This window comes from Muntiacus reevesi, chromosome 8, assembly GCF_963930625.1.
Source record: "Muntiacus reevesi chromosome 8, mMunRee1.1, whole genome shotgun sequence".
Lineage (NCBI taxonomy): Eukaryota > Metazoa > Chordata > Mammalia > Artiodactyla > Cervidae > Muntiacus > Muntiacus reevesi.
In genome coordinates, this window is record NC_089256.1 from 37,179,265 (window position 1) to 37,199,467 (window position 20,203).

At 39.3% G+C, this 20,203-nt stretch overlaps 1 protein-coding gene across 5 annotated transcripts in view; it reads right to left on the reverse strand.

The window, feature by feature from the left end:
- Positions 1-20,203, reverse strand: part of CFAP44 (cilia and flagella associated protein 44) — a 133,891-nt gene that overhangs the window by 110,047 nt on the left and 3,641 nt on the right. For all 5 annotated transcript variants that reach the window (XM_065942581.1, XM_065942580.1, XM_065942582.1 and 2 more), the window contains 6 exons: positions 18,067-18,180; positions 17,464-17,623; positions 11,903-12,065; positions 9,537-9,639; positions 5,964-6,180; positions 4,041-4,155 (listed from right to left, as the gene is read on the reverse strand). In XM_065942581.1, coding sequence (XP_065798653.1) covers positions 4,041-4,155; positions 5,964-6,180; positions 9,537-9,639; positions 11,903-12,065; positions 17,464-17,623; positions 18,067-18,180 — 872 coding nt within the window. The remainder of the gene's footprint in view (positions 1-4,040; positions 4,156-5,963; positions 6,181-9,536; positions 9,640-11,902; positions 12,066-17,463; positions 17,624-18,066; positions 18,181-20,203) is intronic.

Below are 20,203 nucleotides of genomic sequence, written 5' to 3' on the forward strand. Positions count from 1 at the left end.
CCTCCACTAACTTTGTTCATAGTAATGCTTTCTAAGGCCCACCTGACTTCACATTCCAGGATGTCTGGCTCTAGGTGAGTGATCACACCATCGTGATTACCTGGGTCATGAAGATCTTTTTTGTACAGTTCTTCTGTGTATGCTTGCCACCTCTTCTTAACATCTTCTGCTTCTGTTAGGTCCATACCATATCTGTCCTTTATCGAACCCATCTTTGCATGAAATGTTCCCTTGGTATCTCTAATTTTCTTGAAGAGATCTCTAGTCTTTCCCATTCTGTTGTTTTTCTCTATTTCTTTGCATTGATCCCTGAGGAAGGCTTTCTTCTCTCCTTGTGGTTATTTGGAACTCTGCATTCAAATGGAAACATCTTTCCTTTTCTCCTTTGCTTTTTGCTTCTCTTCTTTTCACAGCTATTTGTAAGGCCTCTTCAGACAACCATTTTGCCTTTTTGCATTTCTTTTCCATGGGGATGGTCTTGATCCCTGTCTCCTGTACAATGTCACGAACCTCCGTCCATAGTTCATCAGGCTCTCTGTCTATCAGATCTAGTCCCTTAAATCTATTTCTCACTTCCACTGTATAGTCATAAGGGATTTGATTTAGGTCATACCTGAATGGTCTGGTGGTTTTCCCTACTTTCTTCAATTTAAGTCTGAATTTGGCAATAAGCAGTTCAGGATCTGAGCCACAGTCAGCTCCCGGTCTTGTTTTTGCTGACTGTATAGAGCTTCTCCATCTTTGACTGCAAAGAAAATAATCAATCTGATTTCGGTGTTGCCATCTGGTGATATCCATGTGTAGAGTCGTCTCTTGTGTTGTTGGAAGAGGGTGTTTGCTATGACCAGTGTGTTCTCTTGGCAAAACTCTATCAGCCTTTGCCCTGCTTCATTCCATACTCCAAGGCCAAATTTGCCTGTTACTCCAGGTGTGTCTTGACTTCCTACTTTTGCATTCCAGTCCCCTAGAATGAAAAGGACATCTTTTTTGGGTGCTAGTTCTAAAAGGTCTTGTAGGTCTTCATAGAACCATTCAACTTCAGCTTCTTTAGCATTACTGATTGGGGCATAGGCTTGGATTACCGTGATATTGAATGGTTTGCCTTGAAAACGAACAGAGATCATTCTGTCATTTTTGAGATTGCATCCAAGTACTGCATTTTGGACTCTCTTGTTGACCATGATGGCTTCTCCATTTCTTCTAAGGGATTCCTGCCCCAGTAGTAGATATAATGGTCATCTGAGTTAAATTCACCCATTCCAGTCCATTTTAGTTCGCTGATTCCTAGAATGTCGACATTCACTGTTGCCATCTCCTGTTTGACCACTTCCAATTTTGCTTGATTCATGGACCTAACATTCCAGGTTCCTATGCAATATTGTTCTTTACAGCATTGGACCTTGCTTCTATCACCAGTCACATCCACAACTGGGTACTGTTTTTGCTTTGTCTCCATCCCTTCATTCTTTCTGGAGTTATTTCTCCACTGATCTCCAGTAGCATATTGGGCACCTACCGACCTGGGGAGTTTCTCTTTCAGTATCCTATCATTTTGCCTTTTCATACTGTTCATGGGGTTCTCAAGGCAAGAATACTGAAGTGGTTTGCCACTCCCTTCTCCAGTGGACCACATTCGGTCAGCCCTCAGCAATATGTGAACTGTGAACTTCCAGATGTTCAAGCTGATTTTACAAAAGGCAGAGGAACCAGAGACCAAATTGCCAACATCCACTGGATCACCGAAAAAGCAAGAGAGTTCCAGAAAAACATCTATTTCTGCTTTATTGACTATGCCAAACCCTTTGACTGTGTGGATCACAATAAACTGTGGAAAATTCTGAAAGAGATGGGAATACCAGACCACCTGACCCACCTCTTGAGAAATCTATATGAGGTCAGGAAGCAACAGTTAGAACTGGACATGGAACAACAGACTGGTTCCTAATAGGAAAAGGAATATGTCAAGGTTGTATATTGTCACCCTGCTTATTTAACTTATATGCAGAGTATATCATGAGAAACGCTGGGCTGGAAGAAGCACAAGCTGGAACCAAGATTGCCGGGAGAAATACCAATAACCTCAGATATGCAGATCACACCACCCTTATGGCAGAAAGTGAAGAGGAACTAAAAAGTCTTTTGATGAAAGTGAAAGAGGAGAGTGAAAAAGTTGGCTTAAAGCTTAACATTCAGAAAACTAAGATCTTGGCATCTGGTCCCATCACTTCATGGCAAATATGGGGAAACAGTGAAAGCAGTGTCAGACTTTATTTTGGGGGCTCCAAAATCACTGCAGATGGTGACTGCAGCCATGAAATTAAAAGATACTTACTCCTTGGAAGGAACATTATGACCGACCTAGAAAGCATATTAAAAAGCAGAAACATTACTTTGCCAACAAAGGTCCATCTAGTCAAGCCTATGGTTTTTCCAGTGGTCATGTATGCATGTGAGATTTGGACTGTGAAGAAAGCTGAGCGCCAAAGAATGGATGCTTTTGAGCTATGGTGTTTGAGAAGACTCTTGAGAGTCTCTTGGACTGCAAGGAGATCCAACAAGTCCATCCTAAAGGAGATCAGTCCTGGGTGTTCATTGGAAGGACTGATGCTGAAGCTGAAACTCCAATACTTTGGCCACCTCATGCAATTGTTGACTTGTTGGAAAAGACCCTTATGGTGGGAGTGGTTGGGGGCAGGAGGAGAAGGGGACGACAGAGGATGAGATGGCTGGATAGCATCACCCACTCGATGGACATGAGTTTGAGTAAACTCCGGGAGTTGGTGATGGAAAGGGAGGCCTGGCATGCTGCAATTCATGGGGTCGCAAAGAGTCAGACACGACTGAGGGACTGAACTGAACTGATTTTAGCCTAATTCTTAGTAGAATTTGAAGCTAGAATGATTTATCATCATCTTACAGGTTTAGATATATAATTAATGATTTAGTCAGCATCCAAGGCTTTTTATTTCCTCCCATACATCATTATTTCAAATTGATAATTTTCCACTAGGCAATGACTAGACCATTTGGTTTCTCAGAGTAGTATATTTGTATATTGGCACTTTCTTATACTTGAGGTGATCACAAATACTAATATAACCCACATCTCTTATGTCTCCTGCATTGGCAGGTGGGTACTTTACCACTAGAACCACCTGGGAAGCACACAACTCAACCTACTAAGAAGCCAAATAAAATATTAATGGAAAATTTATTCTACAGGCAAAATGCTTATAAGTTTTATAAGAAGAAAAGACTAAGCTAAAAGATTAAAATTGCAATGTTGCACTGCTATTTTTAAAATGGATAACCAACAACAGCCTACTTTGTTGGAATTCTGTATAGCACATGGAATTCTGCTCAATGTTACATGGCAGCCTAGATAGAAGGGTAGTTTGGGGGAGAGTGGATATATTTATATGTATGGCTGAGTTCCTTCGCTGTTCACCTGAAACTTTCACATTGTTAATTGACTATACCCCAATACAAAATTAAAAGCTTTTTAAAAAAAACAACTGCAATGTTGCAGATATCACTATAAAGTGTCTCAATCTTCCTGAATAATAGTGAGTGAGTGAATAAGTGATAGTCACTCAGTCATGTCTGACACTCTGCAATAATCTAGTGATAAAAACAAAAGCTGCAAGACTGTATTTAACCTTTGACCCAGTAAATCCTCTTGAAGCATAATGGTGAAGAAGACAGGAGGGAGAGAAATACTATAGACATTGCAACTCCGTGACATAATTAAAATTAAAAATGATAAGTATGTCACTACATTAATATATGAAAATGCCTGCATACTTTCTATGTACATATAATATTTAGTAAAGACAAAATTATATGTACATGTGGACTAGATTCACAGAATTAAAACTGATAATCTGAAAAGGCAAAATTAAAGGCTCATTATATTTACAATTATAGTATCTGTTATTGACAATATTGGCAATGCTTTTTAGACTGTATAGCATGCTTTCATACATGTACATCACTTCATTTCATTAATTTCATTATTGTAGAATAGCAACTGTACTCACCTTCCCATCCGGGAGCTCCATGTAACCTTCTATATCAGTTGTGGCTGTTTTGCCAAATCGACCCAACGAACCCTGAAGTTTGAGGCCAGTGAATGTTAGAGCCATTTCCCAGAACCTGCAAACAATGAGAGATTGAATGTACCTAAAAGAAATCTTACTTTAACTTTAATGTCAATCATTTACATATTTAAAAGTCACATATTAGTTCATTTATCTATTCATTCAGTTAATTTGTTTAAAGCATCAACTACCTGTCAGGCAAAGCTCTAGGCAACATGAATTCGGCATCAAGCAAAGTAGTCCAAAAAGAAAAAACTTCCTGCCTTTGTCAATCTTACATTTTTTTTTTTTTAAAGTCACTCAGTCGTGTCCAACTCTTTGCGACCCTGTGGACTGTGGCCCACCAGGCTCCTCCTGGCCCACCAGGCTCCTCCGTCCATGGGATTTCCCAGGCAAGGATACTGGAGTCAATCTTACATTTTAGAGTTGTGTTGTCCTATGCAATAGCCATATGTTTGACTATTTTTATTCAGATTTAAAGTAATTAATATAAAATAAAATTTAAAAATTAGTGTTTTATTCAGACCAACCAGTTTCAAGAATTCAGTAGCTGCACATGGCCAGTGTCTCTAGACTGACCAGCACAGGACACTCCCACCCTGGAAGAAAGTTCTACTACATAGTACTGCTTTAGAGGATGTAAATATTTTCCAAAATTTCTAATTTACTTGCTGTGTAACTTTGTGTAATTTTCTTAATCACATATGTATCTTCTTTCTCTTATGTGTAAAATGAGAATATTATTTGCACCAACCTTATGAAATTGTTGAAAAAAAACTCTTGGAAGAGTGTCTAGCACATAAAATCAATAAATATTAAGTTACTAATATCTTCTTGTTTATAACCTAAACAAATGAATAGTTGGGATGAAGAAAATTATGTTGAAAAAAGAATATGATCTACTAACTGGATGTAAAATAGATAATGGACAGTATTAACAAGTTAATAATATGAAGTCAAGAGCCTAAACAATCAACATCCTTCTCGGAGGCTATGGTAGGTCCTTGATCATATGTTTCCATTTCCTCTGCATTTCTTTTTATACCACATCACACATGAAATCCTTTAAAGCCTTTCTCCAAAGATATAGTACATAGAAAATATACACTTTAGTAAGCAATGGGAAAATTAAGATTTTTCAACCTATAGTTAGCAGAGAGCTAGCTGAGACGTCTCAAGATTCAAAAATCTGTTAAATTATTCTATATTTTAAAAAGACCAGTTTTAAGTTGGAATAAAAAGAATTTAGGATAGATTATTTCTCATAAAGAGGTACTGGAAGCAAGTTATGGGCAACTTTAGAGTAGTGCCAGAAGGCTGTTAAATAAAAGACAAAATCATTCCATCCTGAACAAAGAACAGTGTGTGATACAGAGAAAATACCCAGATATCAGAGGTCAAGAATAGGCTCTGCTACCATTTAGTATTAAGAGTCAGGTGTCAAGAATATAACTCTCTGCTATAACTCTCAATTCACAAGTGAAGACTGAGTTCAGGAACATCAAAATGACTTGTCCATCATACAGAATCACTTCAACACACTGAATAGTCGATCTGAAAGCACAGTATGAACTTGGACACAGCATGCCAATCAATGTTAGTAAGATATTACACAAACTCAGGAAGTGAAGCCTATAAGAAGGCAGAAGGCTAAATTCAAAGCCCTTCTTTTATCTATGCTCTTTTCAGTAATAAAATCTCCATAACCAACTAGAAAAGTTGCACTATAGTTAGTTTTCAATATAATGCATTTAAAAAGTATCCTAATGTTAACATCAGCAAAAGTCATCTCCAGATGACCAAACCTCTTAGAAAAGATCCTAACAATAAAAAACTAGCATCTGTATCATGTGTGCAACCTACTTGATGTGGCCTGATCCTGAGGTAGTGAGCTGCTCGTCATCTTCAGGATTGAAAGTAACTTTAAAAACTTCCTGGGAGAAAGCTTTTGTCCTCAGTAGAGGCTTCTCTTCTTTCCAGTTCCAGATGGTCAGGGTGTGATCAGGGCTGCCACCAACAGAAGCCAGCAGGGTACCATCGAAGTTAAAGTCCACGTACGCATAGGCCAGATCAGTTCCATCTGAAAGGATGAGGAGATGAATGGGAGTCTAATAACAGAGACAGCATTTCATTTTCAAAACTGTATTATTTCAAAAATGAAAAGGCAAGAGAGAACACCCATAGTGATGTGCATTGGTGGAAGAATGTCAAGAATCCCCTAAAGAAACAATTTCAAAACCATTCATCACCTCTGGCTGGAGAATGTATTATATAATATGGAAGGAAGGGGTAAGGGTGAAGAAGTCTTAACCACATTTTGCCTGAGAAAAATACATTGAGAATATATTCTATTTTATGAAGCAGGAAAGGCATGTTAGACAACATGTCTAACAAAAACATGTTAGACAGCAGAGAGAAGTCAATTTAAAATCGGCCACTGAATTTTTCACAAAATAAAAATGATGATTCTCGGTTTCTGCTTATGCATGTGAGAAGCTAAGAAGTTACCATTCCATCCTAACAACAATTAAAAAGCTGAAAAGATGAAAAAATCAACAGCTCTTCTTGAATCTGTAAGAGAGGGAAGAAACCGGGGCAAAGCCTTGCCTCTGAGAACGGAGAGACTGACAGGAAAATATAGAGATACTCAAGTCACCACAGCAGAGACTTCTAAGCAGAAACAGCCAAAACAGCTCGAGGAACCACTCTGGACAATAAAACCTGAACTCTGATTGCAGGAGGCTCAGTGTGGACAGGTCTGAGAATTAAAAACTCCAGGGGAACCAGTCACAAGGTGGCCCCAACAACATTGTGAGATTTATCTCCAGGAGCTTGACTAGATTTCTAAACTAAAAATATCCAGAAAAAATCTCTGGACTTCCAGCAGAGGGAGGGAGAAAGGAGCCATTTTGAAAATACCCTGGAGTCCTCTGATCTTAATAAGGTCTGCCCTCAGGGGAAACTCATTAACCAATTAACCAGAGCCTGAACAGCTGGGGTTTATCAGCAGCCTAACTGCCCTGCATACAGGTTTCTCAAGAGGCAGGTCAGGTGGTCTGGTATTCCCATCTCTTTCAGAATTTCCCACAGTTTATTGTGATCCACACAGTCGAAGGCTTTCTCGTAGTCAATAAAGCAGAAATAGATATTTTTCTGGAACTCTCTTGCTTTTTTGATGATCCAGCAGATGTTGGCAATTTGATCTTTGGTTCCTCTGCCTTTTGTAAAACCAGCTTGAACATCTGGAAGTTCACGTATTGCTGAAGCCTGGCTTGGAGAATTTTGAGCATTACTTTACTAGCATGTAAGATGAGTGCAATTGTGCAGTAGTTTGAGCATTCTTTGGGGTTTCCTTTCTTAGGGATTGGAATGAAAACTGACCTTTTCCAGTCCTGTGGCCACTGCTGAGTTTTCAAAATTTGCTGGCATATTGAGTGCAGCACTTTGACAGCATCATCTTTCAGGATTTAAAATAGCTCAACTGGAATTCCATCACATCCACTAGCTTTGTTTGTAGTAATGCTTTCCAAGGCCCACCTGACTTCACATTCCAGGATGTCTGGCTCTAGGTGAGTGATCACACCATTGTGATTATCTGGGTCGTGAAGATCTTTTTTGTACAGTTCCTCTGTGTATTCTTGCCACCTCTTCTTAATATCTTCTGCTTCTGTATGCAGGTCAGGAAGCAACAGTTAGAACTGGACATGGAACAACAGACTGGTTCCAAATAGGGAAAGGAGTACGTCAAGGCTGTATATTGTCACCCTGCTTATTTAACTTATTTGCAGAGTACATCATGAGAAACGCTGGGTTGGAAGAAGCACAAGCTGGAATCAAGATTGCCGGGAGAAATATCAATAACCTCAGATATGCAGATGACACCACCCTTATGGCAGAAAGTGAAGAGGAACTAAAAAGCCTCTTGATGAAAGTGAAAGAGGAGAGTGAAAAAGTTGGCTTAAAGCTTAACATTCAAAAAACTAAGATCATGGCATCTGGTCCCATCACCTCAAGGGAAATAGATGGGGAGACAGTGGAAACAGTGGCTGACTTTATTTTGGGGGCTCCAAAATCACTGCAGATGGTGACTGCAGCCATGAAATTAAAAGATACTTACTCCTTGGAAAGAAAGTTATGACCAACCTGGATAGCATATTAAAAAGCAGAGACATTACTTTGCCAACAAAGGTCCATCTAGTCAAGCCTATGGTTTTTCCAGTGGTCATGTATGCATGTGAGATTTGGACTGTGAAGAAAGTTGAGCGCCGAAGAATGGATGCTTTTGAACTGTGGTGTTGGAGGAGACTCTTGAGAGTCCCTTGGAGTGCAAGGAGTTCCAGCCAGTCCATCCTAAAGGAGATCAGTCCTGGGTGTTCATTGGAAGGACTGATGCTGAAGCTGAAACTTCAATACTTTGGCCACCTCATGCGAAGAGTTGATTCATTGGAAAAGACCCTGATGCTGGGGGTGATTGGGGGCAGGAGGAGTAGGGGACAACAGAGGATGAGATGGCTGGATGGCATCACCGACTCAATGGGCATGAGCTTGAGTAAACTCCAGGAGTTGGTGATGGAAAGGGAGACCTGGCGTGCTGCAATTCATGGGGTCGCAAAGAGTCGGACACGACTGAGTGACTGAACTGAACTGCCCTGCAGAAGGAAATATCCAACCCAGCCCACTCTAACCATCCTCTCCCACCTAAGCTGGGAGAAAATGCTGAGAAATGTTTGTGAAGTTCACAGTTCAGAGGCATAGGCTCACCAAAAAAATGAGACCTAATCAGAGTACTAAAGAATTCTTTCCTTCCCCTGCAACCTACCATCAGGTTACCAAACACCTGTTTACCACAGTTCTTTTTATCCAATACATCATGTCTCACTATTCAGAAATAATGTCAAGGCATACCAAAAAGCAAAAAAAAAAAAAAAAAAAGACAACTTGAAGAGATAAAGCATTCATCACAACCATACATGGCATAGATCCTGGAATTATCAGATTGGAATTTAAAACAACTACAACTAACATGCTAAGGGCTCTAATGGATAAAGTAGCCAACATTAAGAGCAATGTTTGCGAAGAGATGAAAATCCTAAGAAAGAACCAAAAAGGGGATCATCCTTAATAACCTGAGTGGGCCTCATCCCATCAGCTGAAAGCACCTAGAAGCAGAACTGGGGTTTCCCAGTTCTTCTTCCCAGGAAGAAGAAATTCTGCCTGAAGACATAGAATCAAGAATTTCCATACTGTGAGCGTGCCCTACAAACTTCAGATCTGCCAGCCCCCAATTATATAAGCCAATTCCTTCAAATAAACCTCTCTTCTCTCTCTGACTGGTTCTGTTTCTCTGGCAGACCCTGACTGCTACAGTAATGTGAGGTCATCTTGAGAATTCTGTTCACCTCAAACATGCGATATTTTAAAGATTCTAAGACTCACCTTGAAGGATTCTATAGGGCCTCATTGAAGGATATTCATAAATGATTATCTTTGGGAAAACTCCTTTTTCTGCTACTGTGAAATAAGTTTTATCAGGGTGAACCTATAAAAAACAAAAGGTCACTAAAGTATTAAAAGGGAGATATTCATATAAATATTTATATTAATAAGTATTTAGAACCTGTTACTTTATAATTGGTTTATTAGGATCCACTCCAACAGAAAACTCAAAGCTGGACATCTATGAAATACTTGATAGTGGATATAATTTAAACTGAGAACTAGAAGGCTACACACTGAAGTTTTACTTTCATTAATAGAGTCATGTTTAACTACAATTTTTTAAATTGCCATCTGAAGAGCTAGAACGGTGGGTCTCAATCTTTAGCACGCATCAGAATCACAAGAAGGGCTTATTAAAGCGTAGACTTCAAGCTTTAACACTGGAGTGTCTAAGTCAGTAAATTGGGGCTTAGATCTGAGATTGTGTATTTACATTTCTATCAGTTTCCCAGGTGATGCTGGTGCTGCTGAATCTGAGGACTGCTGCTTGAAACCAACTAAGTCAGACTGTTTCCTTGCATATAAATCAACCTACCTTCTTGAAGAGAAAATCCATGTCTCAGAGTAAGTTGTGTCACAATTTTTTAAATTTCACCTAACCAGCAATAAATATCTCAATATTTCAAATGATGGCCATATACATTGGATGGAATAGTATGTTCATTCCTGTTATTTTTGTTCATTGACACAAATAGTTTATCCAGGGAATATTTACTGTATTTCCTTTGCATCTGACTTAGAAATTGTATCTTTCACAATTTCAGTAAGTTTACATCCATTTCTGCACAGCAGGCTCTGCACTAGCTCTGTCTGGTCTGCTCACAACCAGTAGGAAGCACAAGGGAAGGATTAGATGTTCGGATCATGATCCCTCTAGAAACCCTCTCGAGCATCTCACAGGGAACTGCCGCTTGTATAAGCCCCACATCCTGTCCATTTCTCCTCCTTTCCCTTTCCCTGTGAGGTCTCTCACAGATTAATCTCAACATATGCCCTTCTCCTGACACCAGTGACGCTGAGAGGACCCCTCAGGCTGCCTGTTACCGGTAAGAGCAGATCTGGGAGGCCTATTTTAAGCAGCACAGAGTAGAGAAACAACCAAGAGAAAAGCCATTGCTATTCAGAGGTCAGGTAAGATAGTTAGAAAGGTATTCTTTTGATGTGGCCGCTAATAGGGTCATTGGCCATCTTAGTGAGGTGATAGCGGTGATAGGAAGAAGACAGAAAAAGCTCAGCTTTGAGGGAAAGATAAAAAATCAGGGGGTAGGGCTTCTCTGGTGGCTCAGTGGTAAAGAATCTGCCTGCCCATGTGGAAGAAACGAGTTCAACCTCTGATCCGGGAAGATCCCACATGCCACAGAGCAACTAAATCCATGTGTCACAACTCTTGAGCCTGTGCTCTAGAGCCAGGGAGCCACAACTACTGAAGCCCAGGTGCCCTAGAGTCTGTGCCCTGCAACAGGAGAAGCCACCACAATGAGAAGCCCACACAACACAACTAGAGAGTAGCCCCTGCTCTCTGCAACTACAGAAAAGCCCATGCAGCAACGAAGACCCAGCAGAGCCAAAAGGACATTTTTTTAATTATATATTTTTAAAAGTCAGCAGGTAAAGAGAATGCGTGGTTAGAACGGGTTTGTTTGTTTTTTTAAGTCAGGGCTTGAGACTTTCAGGATCTTAATTCCACAACGAGGGTAACCAGTGGACCCCTAGTGAAGTCCCAGAGAGGGGCCTTTTAAAATGAGAACAAGTTGATTTAATAGTATGCTTTCTTGCTGAGGATGCCCAAGGAAGTAGAGGGTGAAGATACAAGACAGAAAATGACTAATGGAGGCAGACACCTGGGAGGAAGGAAGAGACAGACTTGAAATCACACATTTTTTTGTCGACTACTTGAAATTACTGAATAGACAATTAATACTTCATCTCCTAATGTTCAACTCTATACTTGCATTTTATCTGGCATTTAGCTCTAATTATTACATGAATTACCACTCATGTTATTCATCTTAGTAATTTTGCAGAATGGCAACATAGCATTTAATGGAAAAAACCTGCATGACTCTAGGGAAGTCACTCAACCTCTATTAGCCGCATTTTCTTATCTGCAAAATGAGATGACAATATTATTAATATCATATAAATAGTATAATATTGCATGGAGCTAATGTCAGTGAATGTAGTGGTTGTAATCACAAATCGAAAATGCCTTAGAATAAAGATTGCTTTGCACCTCATGCAATCCCATAAGACTTCAAATGAACACACAGTTGGATTTTTTTCCTAAATTACCAAAGACATACCCCAATGACACCAATTCCTATTCCACTGCTACTTCGCAAGTAGGTCTGTTCTTTGGTTTTCAAATTCAGAAAAATCAGCTGGTTCCCAGCTATGTACATCACGGTATTGCTTTCCAGAAGTTGTAAGTTGGCCCGCTTTCTGCAGTCATAACCAAAGGAATGTCTGTGGGTAAGTGGCTAAGGAAAAGAAGTGAAACAAAGTAACCATGGGCAGAGGGTGGGGGGTGGGGGGGTGGTAAGCAACTAAATGAATATATTTTTTAAACCCATACCCTTAGTAGCTAAATTTTATGCCAAAACAGAGTTTTTTAATGTATTACTAAAGGTTACTAATGTATTACTAAGGTTAGTATTACACTAATACTAATGTATTACTAAGGTTACTAATGTAACCTTATTTTTAAATTACATGAAAATTCTCATACTCCAAGCTAATAATTCAATTTTCCTAGGAAAACCCTGAAAGCACATTAATTTTATTTAATTTTGTTTTCAATAAAAAATAAAGTTGAACTTTCAATTTGAGTACTATAGGTTTCCCTCATAGCTCAGTCATTAAAGAATCTGCCTGCAAAAAAAAAAAAAAAAAGAATCTGCCTGCAATGCAGGAGACCCAGGTTCAATTCCTGGATCAGGAAGATCCCCTGGCGAAGGAAATGGCAACCCACTCCAGTACTCTTGACTAGAGAATCCTATGGACAGAGGAGCCTGGCAGACTACAATCCACAGTGTCACAACAGTCAGACAGATTTAGTGACTAAACCACCACCAAGGAGCAAAGGAGCTTCCTAAATAATTTCATTTTCCTCTCTCCTGCTAAAACTAAATCAACATTATAATATGAAAGGAGGTCTGTCTGTTATCTTTGTACTCCCAAAGCCTGTTCAATCTGTTGTCTCAATACGGTAAAAGGATCACATAGCCTCTTGCTGTTGTTGTTTAGTCACTACATCATGTCCAACTCTTTTTTGACCCTATTGAGTCTAGCCCGCCAGGCTTCTCTGTCCATGGGATTTCCCAAAGACTACCAAAGTGGGTGGCCATGCCCTCCTCCAGGGGATCTTCCTCACCCAGGGGTCAAATCCCCGTCTCCTACATTGCCAGGCAGATTCTCTACCACTGAGCCACCAGGAAGCCATAGGCCTCTGCCTTGATGCTAAAAGACAAGATGTTTAAAATTCTGACATGTTAGTGAAATTCTGACACACCAGTGATAGTGACTACTCTAATAAATTCACATGACTATAACTTAAATTTAATCATATGAAAAATAATGAAAATTGACTAAATAACATATAGTACAAAAGTACATAAAATAAATAGGCTAACATTTCCTTTCTGGGATCACTAGTATACACATGTATATAGATCAATGTGTGTGCATTTATGCTATAGAGTGTAACTTCGCTAATTCAAAATAGGTTTAAAAAATTGAGCTGTAAACTATTTTCAAATGTACATTGTTATTATACTCAAGCTCAAATTAACATAATCCAAAATATGACTATAATAATTAAATGAGCTCAATCTATTAAAAAATTATAGTTTGCAAGGAAATATATTACATAGTGTAACTTAAGTAGATAGATTCTTATTTTCCAAGAATTCATTGCTGAACACAAAAGTTGAAGGTTCACAGGACAAGTAGCTATTTTTGAGCCAAGGGTTTTCTTTTTAATCTGATTTTAGAGAATTCCTCTTATTTGTTAGTAAATACTTCCAGAAAAAAAAAATTACAGATTTTAACAAGAGGATCTGTAGGATGTTAAAAAATGATCAAATTTTAACTAATGTAATTTGAATTATGAAGTATAAATTATAACTAACAACAAATAACTATACCTATCTCATTGCCTAATAGTTAAATTGAAAAAGAAAGAGAAAATATTTCAGGGGCATTTGTACAAGAAAAAGGAATTTTATAAATTTAAAGACACAAATGTCTAAAATTGAATCTTATGTAGAAATGCAAATGAATATGTGATCTAAGATCTAGATGAAGCTATTCTTGCCTTATGGAGAATACCTGGGACTGCCTCACAAATAAAGAATAGAATCTATAGCCCCTTATGTTTACAGAGCCTGGTTTTTGTTTTTGTTCAGTCACTCAGTCGTGTCCAACTCTTTTTGACCCCATGGATGCCAGGCTTCCCAACTTCCCAGTCCTTCACCAACTCCCAGAGTTTGCTCACACTCATGTCCATTGAGTCAGTGATGCCACAACCATCTCATCCTCTGGCATCCCCTTCTCCTCCTGCCATCAATCTTTCCCAGCATCAGGGTCTTTTCCAATGAGTCGATTCTTCGCATAAGGTGGCCAAAGTATTGGAGCTTCAACTTCAGCATCAGTCCTTCTAATGAATATTCACTTCCTTCAAGATTGACTAGTTTCATCTCCTTGCAGCATAAGGGATTCTCAAGACCCTTCTCCAGCACCACAGTTCAAAAGCATCAGTTCTTCAGCACTCAGCTTTCTTTATAGTCCAACTCTCACATCCATACATGACTACTGGAAAAACCATAGCCCTGACTATACAGACTTTTGTCGGATAAGCGACAAAAGTTTCTGCTTTTTAACATGCTATCTAGGTTTGTCATAACTTTTCTTCCAAGGAGTAAGTGTCTTTTAATTTCACAGCTGCAGTTACCTTCTGTGGTGATTTTGGAGCCCAAGAAAATAAAGTCTGTGACTGTATCCAGTTTTCCCCCATCTATTTGCCATGAAGTGATGGGTCTGGATGCCATGATTTAGTTTTCTGAATGTTGAGCTTTAAGCCAGCTTTTTCACTCTTCTCTTTTCACCCTCATCAAGAGGCTTTTTAGTTCCTTTTCACTTTCTGCCATTAGAATAGTATCATCTGTATATCTGTGGATGTTGACATTTCTCCCAGCAATCTTGATTCCAGCTTGTGCTTCATCCAGCCCGGCATTTCGCATGATGTACTAAGCACATGGGCTTCCCTGTGGCTCAGCTGGTAAAGAATCCACCTGCAGTGTGGGAGACCTTGGTTCAATCCCTGGGTTGTGAAGATCCCCTGGAGTAGGAAAAGGCTACCCACTCCAGTATTCTGGCCTGGAGAATTCCATAGACTGTATAGTTCATGGGGTTGCAGAGAGTCAGACATAGCTGAGTGACTTTCACTTTCACTCTGCATATAGGGCTTTCCAGGTGGTGCTAGTGGTAAAGAACCCACTTGCCAATGCAGGAGACACAAGAGATGCTGGTTTGATCCCTGGGCCAGGAAGATCCCCTGGAGGAGGGCACAGCAATCCACTCCAGTGTTCTTGCCTGGAGAATCCCATGGACAGAGGAGCCTGGCGGGCCACAGTCCATAGGGTCACAGAGTCAGACATGACTGAAGCAACTTAGCATGCTTGCACTCACTCTGCATGTAAGTTAAATAAGCAGAGTGACAATATACAGCCTTGACAGAGCCTGGTATGGGGCAGGAAGTTCTGCCTACCCTCCTTTTCCCTCTCCTTAATCACTGCTGTCACCTTTCCTTCTTCTTCCTCTCTTTTCCCCTTTCCCAGATACCAGTGTAACACTCTAGAGGGCTGGAGGTACATCTGTAACTATGAAAGGAGAAATGAGGTACAATCCCCTCACTAATTTGGATGATAGTAGAGAATCAGAGACATGCTCATTAATCTAGTATTATCACCTTTGATTTCAAGGGGGAAACTCTGCCTTGCAGCTGCATTGATTGAGAGCCCTTTCAAATGCAGAATGGGTAAGACTGTATCTTCCCAGGCACTCTTTTTCTAAATCAATCACAACCTGCTTGAGGGCAGAGATTGCTTCTCATTTATCTGTTTCCTGGAATGCCCACCAGAGTCTTGAACCTATTACGCTAAATGAATAAATAAATGAATGCATAACTAGAGTCTGAACTTCCCCTTTTAAACCCAGAAAACAAGGCAGTCCATAAGCAGAGCTCTGAAAATGTAAAAATGTGTTCTGATACATCTCCAACTCCCTTGTGTTTTACTTCATCCTTTCTTTTGGCATCTTTTCTTAACTTCTTACCAAAGGCCTAGGGACTTCACTGTCCATCCATAGCCATCTAGGACCTCCACTTTAAAATGATGTCTAAATACTATCTTAAGTTCTGTTTAGTGTCTTTTACAAATTATGCTGTGGCTTAGGTGATATTTTATAAATTACACATTTATTTAGAAGACACAAATGTTGAGTCTGATATATATAAAGAATCTTAAAAGTATCTGGGGAACACATGACAGCTGACTTCTTGGAGCTTCTCACAAGAAATAGAGATTATTTGTTCCATCTCTGGAGAGTAGGACAAAGTCTAATGTAGGACATCCATAAAGGCAGATTTTGATTCAAGATCTGGAGGAGTTCTCTAATAATGGAAGCTATTAAAAAATGGGATCTGCTGGTTTTGAAAGTGATCAAGACAAGCCCAAAGCTCATGCATTCACTCATCCAGCATGAGTAGAAAGGATTCATGCGCTGAGTCAAAAGTCAAGATCTCTCTTGACTCCCTGATTTATAAACTCGGCATCTCTCTCTAAAACAGAGATCCTTGTATTCTGAAGCAGCAAGTCCCTAGTGTTGACAGTCAGGAGAAGGCAGCACAGTGAAAATTACCTGAGAAGTTTTTCAGAGTACATATGCCAAGGCCCTGTCCTCATGGAAATAACGCCAGTAGGTCCAGGAAGCTATCTGAGCATGTGCATGTCAGGAGAAGCTTCTAGATGACTAATAAACCACCTCATTTGAAAAAATAGGCTAGAAAGCCACAGATCTTTCATTGGTAACTTGTCCAAGGGCTACAGATTTTTTTTTTTTAAAGGCCCTCAAGAGAGAAAACTCCAGGTTATAAGTTTCACGGTGAATTAGTTTTAGTTATACCTAGGATTAGAGAAACAGAGTTAGAAGCTAAAATAACAATCTGTTCAATTTTTAAATAAAAAGCAAAACTGAGTCAGGAAGTACACTCCCTAGCTCTGTAAGCACCCCTTTTATAAAGAGCCTAAACCTCAGTGTTTAGGCCATGTGGTCACAACCACTGCCCTTTGGAAGGTAAGCATACTAAACTGCTAAACAAAAGCCTTAATGGAAATTGTCTTCAAACCAGTGCCTTACAAACCTACATCACAAAGTGATAGTAAACCCCAAATCCCCTTGTTAATTATCCTATTTGGTATTTCTCTATAGAGTCTTATTCTCCTATTAAAACCTGTTCCCTGCTTCCTCCTCAGGGTTATCTTCTCTATAACTTATCTAATAAATAATGTGAAAGCACTAAGGCCTGAGAATGGCCATGTTAGTGTTTTAAGAAGGGAGATCAATGATTTTCACTTGACAGACACTGAGAAAGGGTGCCAAGCTGGTAGAGATAATGGGGATAAAAGTCCTCCTGGTTTCCTTTACATCAGATCTCCTGAAATGACAGCCAGAAAAGCATTATTTCTTTTTATGGTTATTTGGCTTCTAACAAAAGCTTAGTCTAAATTAAGACCATGGCTACAGTTTGCCAACTCCTGACCTAAAGAGCTGAAATTTCAAAATTATACATGACTGGAGTGGATACACAAGTGTAAGAAGATCCAGTGGTATGTTTGAATCTGGAGTCACAAAAGGCGTTGAGACAAGCTCCATATAATCGTAGAAGAAGCTTTCTGATATTTTCTTCTTAACTTCCTCCTCTGCCTCCTCTGCATCTGGGGCAGGAGTTTCCATATACCGAGATTCTAAAAAGTTAAAAATATTTTAACTAAGGAGAGTGTCTGATCAATCCTAATATCATATTTCATGAAGATGAGAAGAACGTATCTAGCCTATAATACTCTAGCAGTTACTACTATTTCTGGCCTGAACACTGGATGCACAACAAGTGAGCACCTGGTTACAGCAGGCTCAAAAACAGTACATGATCAGTTCCAAGGAAGAGTTATTCTCACTAACGTAGGGTTGTTCTCTCCTTATACCATCCCACTGCCCAGAAAAATCCAGTATGAGTATGTGATTCTCAGAAATGAAATATACAGCTCCAGGGCTGCTAACCCACCCTATCAGAATATGCTTTGTGTTCTTTCTTTTATCACTCCCACATACCTTGCAAACATTTTTTATGGATTTACAACTGTTAAATTAAAACAGGGACAATCACCGATAGAAAACTAATAATAATTACCTCCAAAGCTTTCTGTATAATCATCTTGAAATGAACTTGAACTTCCTTCCAAATGTTCCACATAAGATTCATCATCCTCTATGTATGATTCTTCCCCTTCAGTAAATGCTTCACCTGTGGTATCGTTAATAGACTTGTGATCCTCTTTCATAGAGGCTATTAAAAATAAATTGTTCTAAAAACTTCTAAATTTGAATTAAATATTTTCTTATTTTCAGAGAAGCTAATATGTCCAATTCGTTTGTACTCTAAATTGAATGAATTTTAAACTCAAAAATTCCTACAAAAATCATTTTATTTGGTCACTCTTGTAGCTTTACAAAAATTGTTTCAAGCTTTTCCTGTGAGTTAATCTCCATTTTCACTTCATTACCAGTCTATTTCCTACCAAAACAGACTTATAAGAAAGTAAAAGGTAAAGAAAAAAAGATTGGCTGGTATGCTGCTATCATTTTTTCAATTTAATTTGATTTGACCAACCTATTATTTATATAGGACCTTTTAAGGGTTTCCCTAGTGGCTCAGCTGGTAAAGAATCTGCCTGCAACATGGGAGACCTGAGTTTGATCCCTGGGTTGGGAAGATTCCCTGGAGAAAGGAACAGCTACCCAGTCCACTATTCTGGCCTGGAGAATCCGATATGGTCCATGGGGTTGCAAAGAGTCAGACATGACTGAGCAACTTTCACTTCACTTTTATGTCAAAGATAAATAAAGCTGACTGAGCGACTAAGCACAGACAAGAATAAACTTCTCTGGGTATGACTATTTATCTCTGAATGATACCCCAGGAATAAGTCAGACTATTCTCTTTAGAACAAGGTAGAAGAGAAAGAGAATTGGAATGGGAGTAAAACAGACCTACTAACAGGTCTAAGCTAACGTTCAGATCAAGTCCAAACATGAGTGTGATTCAAATATACCATGTCAAGCAGGTGAAAGGGCCAGGTAAAGTTTCAGAATAACAAGGCAGAAATGGTAAGCGTGATAGAAATAAGTGGGACCACCTAGCAGATATAGCTGTGAAAGTGAAAGTGTTAGTCCTCAGTCGTGACTGACTCTTTGCGACCCCATGGACTGTAGCTCGCCAGGCTCCTCTGTCTATGAGATTCTCCAGGCAAGAATACGGGAGTGGGTAGGCATTCCCTTCTCCAGGGGATCTTCCCAACCCAGGGATCAAACCCGTAGGCAGATTCTTTACTGTCTGAGCTAAGATCTAGCTGGGATGAAGGTAAAAGATGAGAAACAAGGCCCAAGACTAATATGAATGGGGTAAGAAAGTTGGGCCAAGCCAATCGACAAGACAAGAGGATAGGGTTCTATAGGATTCATGCATTTGGATGGAAAGAAAATAATCCTGGACACCTAAATGTGGCCCCATTTCTTGAATTGCCCCAAGAGGGACCCTTGGGTAACTATTCTCCAATAATACCACTGAACAGATATCTTAGCTCTTCCATGTGACTATCACAATCAAATATTATTTCCTGTCTCTAGATTACAATATTAAAAGCTTGATACCCAAGCTGCCATGAAATGAATTAAGGCTGTCAGCTAGGATAATGGAATTGGGAGTGAATACAGGTGAAGGGGAGTAAATCATTTTTCTAAAAATGAATATTCTGAGCCTAGTTGAAGGGCTCTGATAGGAAAAGTGGAGCTTGGAAAGAAAAAACTAACAAGCAGTGCTGGACAAAGGGTCATTATCATTAAATCCACCCATCCAGGAAAATGTTGCAAAGGACTGGAAACTATAAAGTAGACAATCCTCTGTCATAAATGCAGGAAGCAGAGAAAAGTGTAAATGGAAAAACAAAAGAGATGCAAACTGAAGTTTGTTGAAGAAAGTGATATTTGGGGAGGATAACTCTAGTGGAGGTATGGACAGGATGACTTGAGTAGAGATCCTTGTTACAAAAGTCCAAGCAAGGGGAGATAAACACCTAAAATAAAACATAATATGGAGAAATCATGGATTAGCCAGATAATGACTCAGATAAACTGAAAGAACTTAATGTACAATTTATAAGTAAATTGATTTCCCCAGGACCTGATCTCCTCTAGGTGAATAGTAAAAATTGTATTTCTGAAGCTAGACTTAGGACTAGAAACTAAAAAAAAGTCAAGATTCCACTAAA